Source organism: Neomonachus schauinslandi, chromosome 6, assembly GCF_002201575.2.
Source record: "Neomonachus schauinslandi chromosome 6, ASM220157v2, whole genome shotgun sequence".
Taxonomy (NCBI): Eukaryota; Metazoa; Chordata; class Mammalia; order Carnivora; family Phocidae; genus Neomonachus; species Neomonachus schauinslandi.
The window spans coordinates 26,014,444-26,028,544 of NC_058408.1; the positions used below are offsets into that span (position 1 = coordinate 26,014,444).

The following is a 14,101-nucleotide window of genomic DNA, read 5'->3' on the forward strand; positions in this document are numbered from 1 at the left end:
GGGATTCGTTCAGGGCAGGGTGAGGTCGAGGGCTCCTGATCTCATCGGCTGCTTTCACAGCTTTGCTGCCTCCCTCTGTCCTCTCCCCTGGAGAACCGGGACCCCCGCGCAGGGCTGCTGGCCCGGTCATTTGCCATGGGCACAGGGCAGACCCTGCAGGACCGACTGCCTGGACAGGAGTTCTGGGGTGCCGCAGCAAAAGGGCCCGGGAAAACATGGGCCAGAAGGGTGGAAGGTCTCTAACCCCCAGGGAGCAGACACCTCTGGGTTTCCTCTCTTTTTGCCCTCCACTTTGGGTTACCCAGTCTGAGGACACCAGGAGGGGGTGGGCATGGTATGATCCCCTTTTGGCATACCCCCACACCTGGAGAGGATTCTGGTTTCTCTATTTTCCGGCCTGCAGTCGGATGGGCCACTGTTGGGCTGTCGTCAGAATGTCTCAGCCCTGGGCCCTCTCCTCCGGTCCCTCTGTGCTCTCCTCTGAACCCTGCCAGACCCCAGCTGCCCTTGCCCCGGGCCCTGTGGGGGGGCTGGGGAGGAAGGCTTTGGCAATGGCCACTTTCTCAGTAAAACACCCCGCCCTCATTGCAGGCCCTGACGAACAGCACCATAGAGTATGAGAGCCTTGAGTCAGAGGTGTCTGCCCTGCACGATGACCTCTGGGAGCAGCTCAATTTGGACGTCCAGGTGAAGAGGGGCCTGGGCAGGAGGGGGGCAGAGTGCCCCCCCTTCTCCTTTGGGCCAAAACAGACCAAAGTGGCTTCCTTTCTTGCTTTCGAGATCTTAGAGACTTGAGACAGGGAGTTGATCCTGAGACAAAAGACAAGGTTCACATCCACTTAAAACAGATGCTTTCGGGATGAAGACCATGTGGGATCTTCTTTACTTCCAGCAGATCGTGAGGGAGGAGTAAAGCGGAAACACAAGTGGGCTAGGTTAGACAGAAGATACTTTATGACTGGAAGGCTTTAACACGTCGATACAGATACAGATGTAGATCTGGATGTGGATAGAGATCCACATGCGGGGAGAGATGTGGGCATATGTGCAGCTGTCTCTCGTGACCTCCGAAGGAGTAGGCTGTGCGGGAGCCAGCCACTCAGGCCCTTTAAGATAGGAAAGAGGCTTCGCTCCCAGGACGGGTTAGAAACACTCTGCTTGGAGGCAGGAAGCTGCACATATTGACCTTGGGGAGTTCCTGTTCTTTTCCTTCCTCGAGTTTCTCTACCCGGGCTCTGCCTCTTCTCTAGCTAGCTTTGCAAACTCTGTCTCTCTGATGCAGTTCGTGCCCCCGACTTCCCCTAGTTTCCTTCGGGTGACGGAACTCACCACCCCACACTGCAGCTGGTTAGGGAGGCGGAGGTGAAGGCCCTCCTGGTCCAGAGCACCTGAATGCTTGCATGTCCTGTGGGCAAGCCTGACTTTCAACACGAACATTTTAGGAGGTAGGAAAGCATTCTGGTCAAGGGCACCAGCTCTTGAGACAAATAAACCCAGACTCAGATGGCGGTCACACTGCTTACTAACAGGGGGTCTTGGGCACAAGTCTCTTCATCTCCAAAGTCGGGACACCTGCGGCCGGTGCCGCACAGAGTTCTCGAGCAGCTGAAAGGAGTTAGTGTTTGCAGACCCCCTAGCGCCGTGCCTGGCCCGTGGGGTGGAGGGGCATGGGGTGCTAAAGAAGTGGTAGCTATGATTTTTCAAAGAGTGCGAACTCTAACTGAATATAATTCATGAATACTTAGGCAGACATTGGGTGTTGGTATTACAAAAGGACCGTTGGGATGGAAAGAACATTAGTCAATTGGAAACCCTGGCCCTTGACAACAGGCTACCATCAAGGGTCCACCTAGAGAGGCATTTGCTCCAAGACCAGCCTGATCTCCCCGGGGAAGCTGAGGCTGCATGTTCACCTAAAGGGGCTCTTGACTGTGATGACAGGTCCCTCTCCTCTGGCAATTCCCAAGTTCCCTTTCGTAGAAGCTGAAGAGGAAGAGGCTTCCCACAGGGAGGATGAATGTGCGGAAGGGACGTGTGAGCGTGTGCACGCGTGCAAGGCTCCTGCCTCCTGCTGGCCCGAAGGGATGCGGGCGTGGGGGGGGAGGCTGGGGCACTCCTCACAGCCACTTCCCTTGACCCGCTCTTGGGCGGTTTCAGAATGAGGTGCTCAACCGGCAAATCCAGAAGGAGATCTGGAGGATCCAGGATGTGCTGGAGGGGCTGAGGAAGAATAACCCATCCCGGGGCACAGACACGGCCAAGCACAGAGGTGGGTGCCTTCTCCATCAGCCTCCTGAAAGGCTCACCAGAAATGCTCTGGGGCCTCTGGCGTCCACCCCACATCTGTCATACTCATCGCGCTCCAGGCCCTCACACTGTGCGCAGAGCTAGTCAGGGCCTTCTCAGGCCTCTGGGATCTTCCCCTAGGATGGTGGGTAGGGCTCCCTTTGTCCTCCCCCTCCTCCCAGAACAGACCAGGTAGGCCACTCAGAGATGTTGTTGACCCTGATAGTCTAGATTCCTCCCCAGAAAGGGTCAAAGAGCCCCTGTGCCTCTCCACCCCCACCCCCACCCAAGCCCGTGGGCCGGGTGGTGATCTGAAGCCCTGGGACTTTGGGCTGGCTTTCTTTAATGTCTCAGACGCAACAGTGTTCTTTCCATCCATCATCTAACCCCTGCCCAGCATGCTTCTCCACGGCCAGCCTGCATCCCAACCCCTGGAATAAGTCCCTCCATCAGGCCCGGGTGGTCCTGCAACCTCCCTCCCAAGTCCCTGAGTCCTCTCCTGCCTCCTCCACCTACGGAGCCCACCCCCACCCCTACCCCATCCATCCCTCATCTCTCCTCTTTGCTTGCTCCCAGGAGGACTTGGCCCCACGGCCACTCACAGCTCCAACAGCCCCGCCAGCCCTCTCAGCTCCACCAGCCTCACCAGCCCCCTAAGCCCCTTCTCACTGGTGTCCGGCTCGCAGGGGTCCCCCACCAAGCCCGGGTCCAGTGAGGTAAGCTGAGAAAATGGAGTAGAAGGTAGGTGGGGGAGGGAGGGAGGACCAGGTCCTCGTTGACCTGAAGGACACAGACTCTGTGTCCATCTCTGCCCCAGAGGCCTCCAGGCCTAGTGCTTTGGCTTTCTGTCTAAGGTGGTCATTCTTACACCCAGTTTGGTAAACTTCCTTCCAGATTTTTCCTTTACTTGCTCTCATCGGCATTTGTCATCGTTAGCCTCCTTCTGGGGAAGTCTCTTCCTGAACTCCAGGACAGTTAACAAAGATACCCAACACATAGTAGGAATTTAAATCCAGGACTGTTCCAGCATGTGAGAGGGTTGAGGGTAGGCATGGGGAGCAGTTTCCTAGCTGGTCAATCAGCAGGTGTTTACTGAGGCTCTACACGGGGCGAGGGATGGGGTGAGGCCCTCTCAGAAACATATATGCGCATGCCCAAGGCCCTTCTCCCGGGGAGTCCAGTGTCCAGGGGGAACCAAGACCGATTTATAGAAAGCAGCCAGCCTCTGGAACTTGGCAGTGTGTGTCTCAGTGTGGACCGTAAATGCCCTGGTGTTCCAAGGAGAAGGTGGAACTTTCATTGGGACAGATAGAGGAACAAGAAGCATCACAGACAGGAGAGGGGGCAGAAGCAAAGACACAGGGGTGCAGATGTGCCCAGGGTGATGGTGAGGCCAATGAGCAGAGAGCTGTGGAGAAAAATTGGGGAAGAGTGGGGAGTGGTGCACAGGTCGGGGCTCTGCCAAAGAGAGCCCTGTAGCTAGGCTGAGAGTTCACTCCGGAGCTGGAGCTCCCTCCAGGCTGCGGGTGGGAGTTTGGGGGTCCAGGGGCCCACCCCAGGTCCCCACGATGTCGTCTGTCCCCTGCTAATGCTCTTTTCTTCTGCTCTCACAGTGGCTGGTCTCCTTCCTCCTAATGCTCTGGCTTCTCTCTGCCTCAGGAGCCCGGCCCACCGCGGCCCCCCCTCCCCAAAGCCTACGTCCCCCTGGAGTCTCCTCCAAACGTGCCGCCACTCCCTAGCGAGAGCCGCTTCTGGCCATACCCCAGCTCCCCTTCCTGGCACCGCAGTGGCGAGCCAGCCAGGGGTCAGGTACCCAGAACCCTTGGGTCCTGGAGGGCAGGGGCGGAGGGAGCGGGGCAAAGGGTCAGGCGAGGGGACCAGGCAGGACACGGAGCCCTTTTTCCCCCGTTGCAATATTAATTTGCCCACCGCTGCCTGGTCAGACTCTAGCATAAGGAGAGGGATGGCAGAGAATGCTTTCCCCTTTCTGCCCTCTGTGGACAGAGGGAAAATGAGTGTCGCTCCACCCCATGCCCGGGCTCCTGGGCAGCCCCTGGCTGTGAGTGGTGGTGTGCCCCACCTCCTACCAGCGCGAGCAGGCAAGGGAAATCGAGGGACCCGCAGCGACGGGTGCCATTCCAGTCCCTTCCTGCCCGCCTCAAACCCCAGTCCTTCCATGCTGTCTGTCTCTCTGCCTTGTGTGTCCTCTTGGGTCCCATCGGCCCTGGGGTGTAAGCTGCCCTGTTCTGGCTCCCCAGCCTCTCTCGCCAGGTGAGAGGTACAGTTAGGCTGGGAAGAGGTTGCATGGTGAGTAGTCCTGTGTCTAAAATCGGGAGTCATCTTTTCATCCCGGCTCAGCTGCTGGGATAAGCACAACCCTGAGGGGCTGCCGGTGAGCGGGGCAGAGAGGCAGCGTCACCTCCGCTTTCCAGACGAGGGGAGGCGAAGGGCCTTACCCATGCTCTCTCACGGGACTCCAGCTGGTGCTTCTGGCCTCTGGCTCAGTCTTTCTGTGTGTCCCTCATGAAGACTTAGACTCTTTGGCTGCACCACAGGAGTTGGGGGGGTTGCCGATGCTGTCTGAGGCCCCTTCCAGTCTCATGATTCTGCAAGCCCTCAAGCTAAGTGCACATTTCTGTCCCCCAGAATCTTGGTACCAAAGCCCACCTGGTTCTCTGGCTCAAGTTTTGGGTGAGATCCTGACAGAATCCTCAGAGATCCTCAGCCTTGTAGCCCCCCCTCCTCCAGCCTTCCTCCTCTCTGGCTCACAGCAAGTCTGTGCTTCTTGGCGCTCACCAAGAGGCCTGGTCAGGTTGAGGGGCCTCTCTGCTGGGCCTCGGCTGAGGGCCTCCTGGAAGCCCTGAGCCCTCACAAGATGAGCCGGCATTGGCCAGCCTTAAGGTGGCATGGGTGGGAGGCTCCATGGCATCCCTGCCCACTGCCCATCTGACACACTTAGAGTCTCCTCGTCCTGTGTTTTCAAGGGTTTGTGCTCCAACCATTGCAAAGCAAAGAAACATCCCTCAGGGCCAAGTTCCCAGCAGTCCCTACAGCATGGACCGTCTTCTCCTTTTTTCCCCCAGCCCAAGGCAAGCCATGAGCAGAGCAAGAAAGACCCCCACCAGACATCACCCCTGGATACCGCTAGAGACAACAGCCTTGTGCCCACCAGGCAAGAGGTGGAGGCAGAGAAGCAGGCAGCTCTCAACAAAGGTACTTCCTGTCCCATCCTCCCCTAGAAGGAAGGCCAAGGGTCAGAGAGGAGCCCGGAGAGGTGCTCCTTCACAGCCAAAGAGAGCGAGTACCCACCCATCCCGGGCCTTTCATCTCTGCCACAGATGGGACTGAGCCTCCTCAGAGAAGCAGGCTCCCCGACTCTCTGCCCTCCTGCTCTCCACAAGGCCTACTGGCTGTTCTGTCTCCCTACAGTTGGCATTGTGCCTCCTCGGACAAAGTCGCCCGCTGATGAAGCGCTAACTCCATCAAGGGTGGTGAGGAGGAGTACCAATGGGCTCACCAATGGACTGTCCTCCCGGGTGAGTACAGCCTGTGGGCGCAGAGGCCCGGATGGGCCTGAGCTGCGCTGGGGGCCCGGGGGCCTATGTGTGTCCACCCATCTGTCCACCATTCAAGAAACCCAGGGCGGGAGGAGGAAGGCGGGACAAGTGGGAGGAGGGCAACAGCCCCACTGGAGAAGTCTTCCATCAGGTAGACATATCAAGGGACAAGGAAGATACACATAAGAAAGATAGAAGAGGGGCGTCTGGGTGGCTTAGTCGTTAAGCGTCTGCCTTCGGCTCAGGTCATGATCCCAGGGTCCTGGGATCGAGCCCCACATCGGGCTCCCTGCTCAGCAGGAAGCCTGCTTCTCCCTCTGCCACTCCCCCTGCTTGTGTTCCCTCTCTCGCTCACTCTCTCTCTGTCAAATAAATAAATAAAAATCTTAAAAAAAAAAAAAAAGCAAGCAAGAAAGAATAGTTAGCAAAATTATTTTTTTTTAAGATTTTATTTCTTAATTTGAGAGAGAGCATGGGCGGGGGGGTGGGGTGCAGAGGGAGAGGGAGAAGCAGACTCTCCTGCTGAGCAGGGAGCCCGATGCAGGCTCCCAGGACCCTGGGATCATGACCAAAGCTGAAGGCAGACGCTTCACCGCCTGAGCCACCCAGGTGCCCTTCACAAAATTATTATAATGTGCCAGCGATGAACTACAAATCCAGCAAAAATCAGCGATCAGAGTCAAATGTGCCGACCTAAGGCAGTAGACTCATTTCCTGGGGCTGCTGGGAAATTAACAAAGCCCCCCAAACTTGGGGGCTTAAAAACAACAGGAAGTTTATTCTCTCACGGTTGTGGAGGCCGGAAGTGCAAAACTGAGGTGTCAGCAGGGTTGGTTCCTCAGGGGGCTCTGAGGGAGCATCTGTCCCGTGCCTCTCTCCTAGCTTCCGGTGTTGCTGGCCATCTCTGGTGTTCCTTGGCTCATAGACACAACACTCCAGTATCTACATCTGCCTTCTACTCTGTGTCTTCTTCTGTTCTGTCTCCTATAAAGATACCTAAGATTGGATTCAGGGTCCACTCCAATTCCCGATGATCTCTTCTTGAGGTCCTTACCTTAATCACATCTGCAAAGACCCTCTTTCCACATCAGGTCACATTCACAGGTCCAACGGGGTTAGGACGTGCACATATGTTTTAGGGGCCCTTCTTTAACCCACTACAGACAGGCTTCCCAGAGAAAGGACATTGAAGACATTAGGGCAGATGACGAAGCTGGGAGTGGGGGATGCACACCCATCAGAGCCCTCTTCTTCTGCTGTAGCAGGAGCGCCCCAAGAGTGCTGTGTTCCCTGGCGAGGGCAAGGTCAAGATGAGCGTGGAGGAGCAGATTGACCGCATGCGGAGACATCAGAGCGGCTCTATGAAAGAGAAGAGGAAGAGCCTGCAGCTCCCGGCCAGTCCTGCCCCTGACCCTGCTCCCCGGCCCACCTACAAAGTGGTAAAGTCCTCCCAGCCACCCCCAGCCCGTGACCAGCCTGGACTGGGGCAGCTGTGTGGGAGGCATTGAGAGAGGGGCTGGGAAGACCCAAGCTGGGCACCTGGGAGAACGGGGATGGGGAGTCTCTCCCCACTAGGCCGAAGATACACTGCAGCAAGCGTTCCTTGCATGTGTTTAAGGAAAAATAACTCACAAAAAGGAATGTATTGATGATTTTAGGTGAAAAGAATTATACTAAATTCATTTAATAGAGAATGGTGCAAAATTCAGCACCCAGGGATAGCCATCACTTACACATGTTTCTAGAGCATTTTCTGTGTATTTAGCACTGGGCTGGGTCTACCGAAGGTAATCGTAATAGCACACTGGTGCGTGGCACCGTGCAGTTCTCGAATCTCACATTATTTTGTTTAGATCTTTCAGCAGTGCCAGCTTAGGAATTACCACCCCTGTCTTAGAGATAGGGAAACACAGTCAGGAGAAATTAAGGATTCTTGGACCACATGGCTATTGAGTATGGAGCTGGGAGTAGCCCCAGGCATCTGCCTAATTTTTCTTTCCACCACATTTCGGAAATACAGGAAAATTATGATCAAAAGTCCTACCCTCAAACAGCTTACACTCTCCTTGGTGGATTGGAGCTTCTATAATAGGAATCCACTAAAGACCAATGTCGGACACACTAGTCCAACTGCCTAACATATATGGCACAGACTGTGAACACAGGGTACAGCCAGATGGGAAGTAATGAGTCCCGATGAGACATATTGATGAGATTTGTCCTCTGGGCCTTTGTAGGGGGGGGCAGGCTTTGGACAAGCAGCATGGAAGGAGGATAGCTGTCCCGCAGTGGGAACGGTGGGGTGGCGGCCAGATTGGGCGTGATGAGCAGGGACAGTGAGGACACGCGCCTGCTCAGGGCTGCCTGGAGGCACGGGTGGCAGGGGACAGAGTCCCTGTGTGGTCACGGTGCTGCTGTCCCCTAGGTGCGCCGTCACCGTAGCATCCACGAGGTGGACATCTCCAACCTGGAGGCAGCCCTGCGGGCAGAGGAGCCTGGTGGGCAGGCCTACGAGACGCCGAGGGAAGAAATTGCCCGGCTTCGCAAAATGGAACTGGAGCCCCAGCACTATGATGTGGACATCAGTAAGGAAGTGAGTGAAGTCCAGGAGGGCAGAGGGGGAGAAAGCCTGGGGGGGGGGGGGCGGGGGGAGGGGATGGAACGGAGGTGGTGACCTAGGTCTCTCCCCAGCTCTCCACACCAGACAAAGTCCTCATCCCCGAACGGTACATTGACCTGGAGCCTGATACTCCCCTGAGCCCCGAGGAGTTGAAGGAGAAGCAGAAGAAGGTGGAGAGGATCAAGACACTCATTGCCAAGTCCAGGTAATGTGCCTGGGTGAACCTCAACATCCTCTGCCCACCCTGGCACGTGAGGCACCAGTGCCCCTGAATCCAGCACCCCGACCCATGCCAGTGGGAGCCCTGAGGCTCCCCAGCAGAGGGCAGATGGAGACAGTGGCTCAAGGCAGCAGACCAGGCCCAGCCCTGCGGCCAGGGCAGGGATGCTGTCACTGCGTGCCAAAAAGACCTGCTGCGTGCAGGCGCATGCTGTCATCAAGACAAACTGAGGGGTTGCCCTCTGGTGACTTCTCTTCCTGCCCTAAATGGTCACTTGAACCTTCTCATTCATTTTAAGACATTGCAGTAGGGGGTCCCAAAATGTGTGTTGCCAGGGTCCCACTCCCCCCTGGGGACAGCCTTGCTGGGAACCAGAGCCTGCCCACTCACAGGCCTCTGGCCACCCTGCCAACCTCAGTCCACAGGCCCCCCCCAAGCCAATTGGACCATCCTGTCCCCCCACTCCATGTCTGTGTGTCTGTGCCTCTTCAGTATGCAGAACGTGGTGCCCATCGGCGAGGGGGACCTTGTGGACGTGCCCCAGGACTCAGAGAGCCAGCTGCAGGAGCAGGAGAAGCGGATTGAAATCTCCTGTGCCCTGGCGACCGAGGCCTCCCGCAGGGGCCGCATGCTGTCTGGTGAGAGGGGCCGGGCCTCGCTCCTCCAGGGAGACTGGCTGACCAGGTGCAGGGGAGGAAGCTCAGTGCTGCGACGGGGCTAGGGACAGAGAGGTACAGAGCCAGGGAGACTTTCCTCAAGGTCAGGATGAGCACTTACTGAGCACCAGGTACTGTGCTAGGCTCAGCAGGGTGCAGACGGGCCCGAGTTGCATCCGGGAGCTCAGAGCTGGGATGACCCTCCTATAGCCGCTGTATGGAGGAATGGAGGAATGGCCAGAGGCCATGCAGGCAGCCAGGGCACCACCCTCCCTGGGCAGCTTAAGGAAAGGCACGGCAAAAAGGCGATCCCTGAGCTTGGTTGGGAAGGATAAAAGTATTACCAGTCGTGGAGTGGGGCCAGGCACTGCAGGGCACCCTCTCACTTCCCATGCTGGCTGCGTGCGGATAGGAAGGTGAAGGTGGGGCAGGTAGCCAGAGTTGAGGGCGATGCAGTCACCACCCTGCCTGGTGACCCAAACCCACTTCTCCGCTAAGAAAAGATGAGCATGAGGAACAGACTTCACGCTGATAAAAAAGCTAGAGGGTCCCGAGCAGTCACCGTGAGGTTGAAGTCAGCCTGAGATATCTCGCCCCAGGGAAGGTGAGACTGGAATCAGGAAGAACGGAAGAGACTCTCTTAATGGGAGGGTGAAGGATAGAGGAAAGACAGTGCCTACGTCATGAAGCCGGCCAGGGGGCGGACTACCTCGTCCTCCTCAGGACAAAAGGTGGTTAGGGCAGAGAGGGAGAGGGAGAGCTCTGAAGGCCAGTCCAGAGGGATGCCCAGGAAGGATGCCAGGTTTGCACGGACTTTGCTAGAGGAGGAGGCGGAGAGACAGGTGTGCTGGCCCACAGTTAGAGCAGCCTGGGCGAGGGGCCGGCAACGAGCAGATCGGGACTATGGCCAGGAGCCCGGCGGAAGGGGTGGCATTTCGTGTCGGTGATCAAGAGGGGTTTGAATTCTGGCTTTCGGGGACTCCACTGCCTCATCTGTAAAATTCAAATCAAAATACCTGCCTGGTGGTGTGAGGAATGGCAACAATACATGCTAAGCGCCTAGCACAGTGCCTGGCACTTAGTAAGTGCTCAGTAAATGCTGGCCCGATGTGGGCGTGGTGGCGCTGCTAACAGCTGTAGGACTCGCTGACCTAGCAACAGCTGGAGTGGAAGTAGGGTCTGTGTGTGGTTTTTCTCGCTATTTGAAATACGGATATTTTTAGAAACCAGAGGGTTTCAGGCTACAACAAAGGGAATTTACGCCTTAAGGAAGAACCTACTGGCGGTTAAGGTCAAATGGACATTAAATGGGCGGCCAGGGAAGACTGCTGGGGGTATTTCAGAGAGAGGCGGTCGGTTGGGCTGGAGTTGAGGACAAGAGAAGGGATGGGCTTCAGACAGTCCCATCCTGCAGCCAAAGGCAGCAGAACCAGTTTGGCTGCACAGAGGCCTCTAGCCCACCTCTCTGTAGTTTAGCTGTAAAATGAACTCGAATCTTCCAAGGATCAAATTCCTCGTGCTCTGGGCAAAAGGCAACTTCCTGTTTCAAGGGTTAGCGCACACAACACTGTTTTTAAAACTTCCCTCTGCCCTCGCCCCAGCCCCTGGCTGTCTCTACTGTCATTTCCCAGCCAAAGGTTCCATGAAAACAAAACCCGTCCTGGCCTCTCAGATTTCCCTCTCGATACACACCAGCTTCCATTTCATGGTCTATGCGTTGAAAGCAAACTGTCACTTTGCTTTTGCCAAAACCCCAACTATTTAAAAAATGGCATAGCAGGGCCAGACCTCAGACTTAGCCCACGGTCCCCACTGCCCCTTGGCCTCTGGCCCAGATTCCCAGAGCTGCAGCTCTGCCAGGGACCACGAGGACCGTGCGTGGGCATAGGTTCAAGCCTGGGACTGTGCGTATGGGGGTGCCAGGCACGGGCCCTCGTGACAGCACGGCGTGCACAGGGTGGAGAGGCCGTGCCCGAGGGTGGGTGTGTGGCGTGGATGGCGTGCTCAGGAATGCTTGTCAGTAGACCCAGAGCGTGCAGACTCAAGCAGGAGGTATATGGGAAGACGTGAGGTCGTGTGCAGCGTCTGTGTTGGGGGATGTTTGTAGAGGCACGTGCATTTGTGTATATTCAAGTGCGTGGGTGGAGGGAATGTGTGAGTGCAAATACAGAACTATGTGTGTATATGTCTGCAAAATGTCTACGGACATTGTGTGGAGACCACGATTTATGAGTACGGGTGGTATTTAGGAAGCTGTTGGGGTTTATATATGTGTATGCCAGTGTGCAGTGTAAGGATGGAGGTAGTGTTGATGAATGCACGGATTTATGTGTGACTGGCTAGTTCTGCAGTCTGGGGAGTGATGAAACACATTTGTGTGTATGTTGTGCACAGTGTACACACTGCAATATTTGTAAATATGTAACTGTGCAGGGTGGGTGAGAGCAGGTCTCATGAAGGTGCAGGATGGGAGAGCAGGTGTGACTGATGATTTATGCATGCAGATGTGGTAGTACTTGCGGACACATGATTTTAATATCGCACCTGTCCAATACATAGCTACTATATATGTGAACTTCAACTATTTCCTTTTTTTTAGGATTGTATTTATTTATTTGAGAGAAGAGAGAGAGAGCATGAACAGGGGGAGGGGCAAAGGAAGAGGGAGAGGCAGGTTCCCCACTGAGCAGGGAGCCCGATGCGGGGCTCGATCCCAGGACCCCAGGATCATGACCTGAGCTGAAGGCAGACGCTTAACTGACTGAGCCACCCAGGCGCCCCTCAATGGATATATTCCTAATATATATTTAGAATAATATATATATATTCCTAATATATATTTAGAATATTTAGAATATTATATATTCCTAATATATATTTCTGCCTTCATAAAGAAGTTCTATTTAACATAATTCATCTTTCTTGTTCTTGTTCATTTAGTATCATTATAAATATCCTTCTTTTCCTGATCCGTTGAAGGGGTGCCCTCCAGGGCTCTAGTTGGTATAGACCGTAGCTCCCAGATCGTAATGCTTTCATAGGTATTATATCTGCTTTTTACAAAGGACTTTTATGCCCCAATTGTGCCTTCTTCTAGCTGTCAGTGGGCCTCCCAAGTCCTCTCTCTCCCCTAACTTCCCTGTTTCTGATCTCCCAGGGGGTAGACCCCCAGCAGGTCAGCTCCTCAGAAGTGTGTAGAAATAAGAGTAACTGGACTCCAGGGAGCCAGTCTGTGAATAATTGTAAGAGCTTCACCGCATGCACGTTGCAATAGATATTTGGCTTTCTTGAAACAGCTCTGGTTTAGTTTTTGACTTTCTGACAGTTTTAGAAGTCGAAGTTGCCAAATGACTAACCGCTGGGTCTGCGATACAGACATACACACAAATGTGTGTTCTGAAAGCGTTTGCAAATGTATTTGAGTGTGAGGTCACACATGTATCAGTCCCCATGGAAGAGTACAGGTTTGGAAGTGCACAAACACACAACTGAGTTGTGTGCAGTGAGAGTCGAATGCTGTTGGATCCCGTGCACAGACTATGTATTCTGTGTGGGTAGATACAGCTTCCTGCTCACGAGAAAGTTTCCACATCTTGTGTATATCTGTGGCTGTATGTATACACGTGATGGGAGCTGCACAGAGCGCAGGGAGGTGATGGGGTCCAGGGCAGGGTGGAGAGCAAGGGACTAGAAGTCAGATGCCAGGATCCTTCTGTTGGAGGAAACAGTGTGACCTGGCTGAGGTCTGGTTCTCCTCTGAGGCCAAGTGAGCATGTTCTGTCTGCCAGGCTCCTGCCTCACAGCGGCCCTGAGGGTGCCCGAGGGTCTGCAGATTGCAGAGAGCTCATCCCTCCTCATAGGACCCCCCTTCTCATTGGCCTTCCACTTTGCTCTTCTCAGCATGGAATCATAATGATAATAGAGTAAAATCCATTAATTCAAATGCCACCACTTTAAGGTTTGTAATGATTTGTTCAGGGGTGGACCGAAGGTTGCCCCTTCTGGATTGATGGAAAGGGGATCCCCAGGGATAGCGGGGGGCCATGTTTCTGAGACCGTGAGCTGGTCTAAGTTCACGGTACTCGCTTCAACCCTGCCGGAAGCCTCGGTTTGCGTGGAGGTGATTCACGTGGTGATAACTTGGATCTAGTCGCCAGCGGGGGCCTGATGATCTGGGTTAGTCCGGTTTTACCGCACTGTTCATCCTCATCGCCTGCGGAGCACCGCGTGTAAGGTGCGGTCACCTGCTCTTGTACGGATGCGAGTGGAGCCTTGGCCCAAAGGGGCCGGCCTCGCCCACAGACCCACTGGTTCTCAGCAGAGCCTGCAGTGGCCCGGTCTCCTCCTCGGGGACCCTGTGCTCCTCCATGGCACCTGGGACCGAGGCCAAGTCGGCCTCAGCTCTCCTCTCTGCTTGCCTCCTGCCTGGCTCCCCGCCTGGGGAAGGACCTCGCTTGCTCTGGGTGCCCGGCCTCCCCACCCCTGCCACCCCCACCCACCCCTATTCACCTCCCTGTTCATTTCTGTTTCCAGTGCAATGTGCCACCCCAAGCCCTCCCACCTCCCCTGCTTCCCTGACTCCACCAGCCAACCCCCTATCGTCTGAATCCCCACGGGGCGCCGACAGCAGCCATACCATGCGGGTCTGAGCTCTGACGTAAGAACTTTTCTACTGTATTTCGTCCACCGCGGGGAGTGGGACCCCCACCCCTCACCCCCATGAGCCATCTACCCCCCCACACACTTCATTCTGGCATTGCTT

The 14,101-nt window shown here is 55.4% G+C and overlaps 1 protein-coding gene across 1 annotated transcript in view; it reads left to right on the forward strand.

Moving 5' to 3' along the window:
- Positions 1-14,101, forward strand: part of PLEKHA6 (pleckstrin homology domain containing A6) — a 43,332-nt gene that overhangs the window by 25,468 nt on the left and 3,763 nt on the right. The window contains exons 11-20 of the mRNA XM_044916320.1: positions 592-687; positions 2,158-2,269; positions 2,863-3,002; positions 5,370-5,499; positions 5,716-5,822; positions 7,109-7,282; positions 8,269-8,436; positions 8,535-8,668; positions 9,176-9,321; positions 13,873-13,996. Of these exons, the coding sequence (XP_044772255.1) occupies positions 592-687; positions 2,158-2,269; positions 2,863-3,002; positions 5,370-5,499; positions 5,716-5,822; positions 7,109-7,282; positions 8,269-8,436; positions 8,535-8,668; positions 9,176-9,321; positions 13,873-13,988 (1,323 nt within the window). The 3' untranslated portion in view covers positions 13,989-13,996. The remainder of the gene's footprint in view (positions 1-591; positions 688-2,157; positions 2,270-2,862; positions 3,003-5,369; positions 5,500-5,715; positions 5,823-7,108; positions 7,283-8,268; positions 8,437-8,534; positions 8,669-9,175; positions 9,322-13,872; positions 13,997-14,101) is intronic.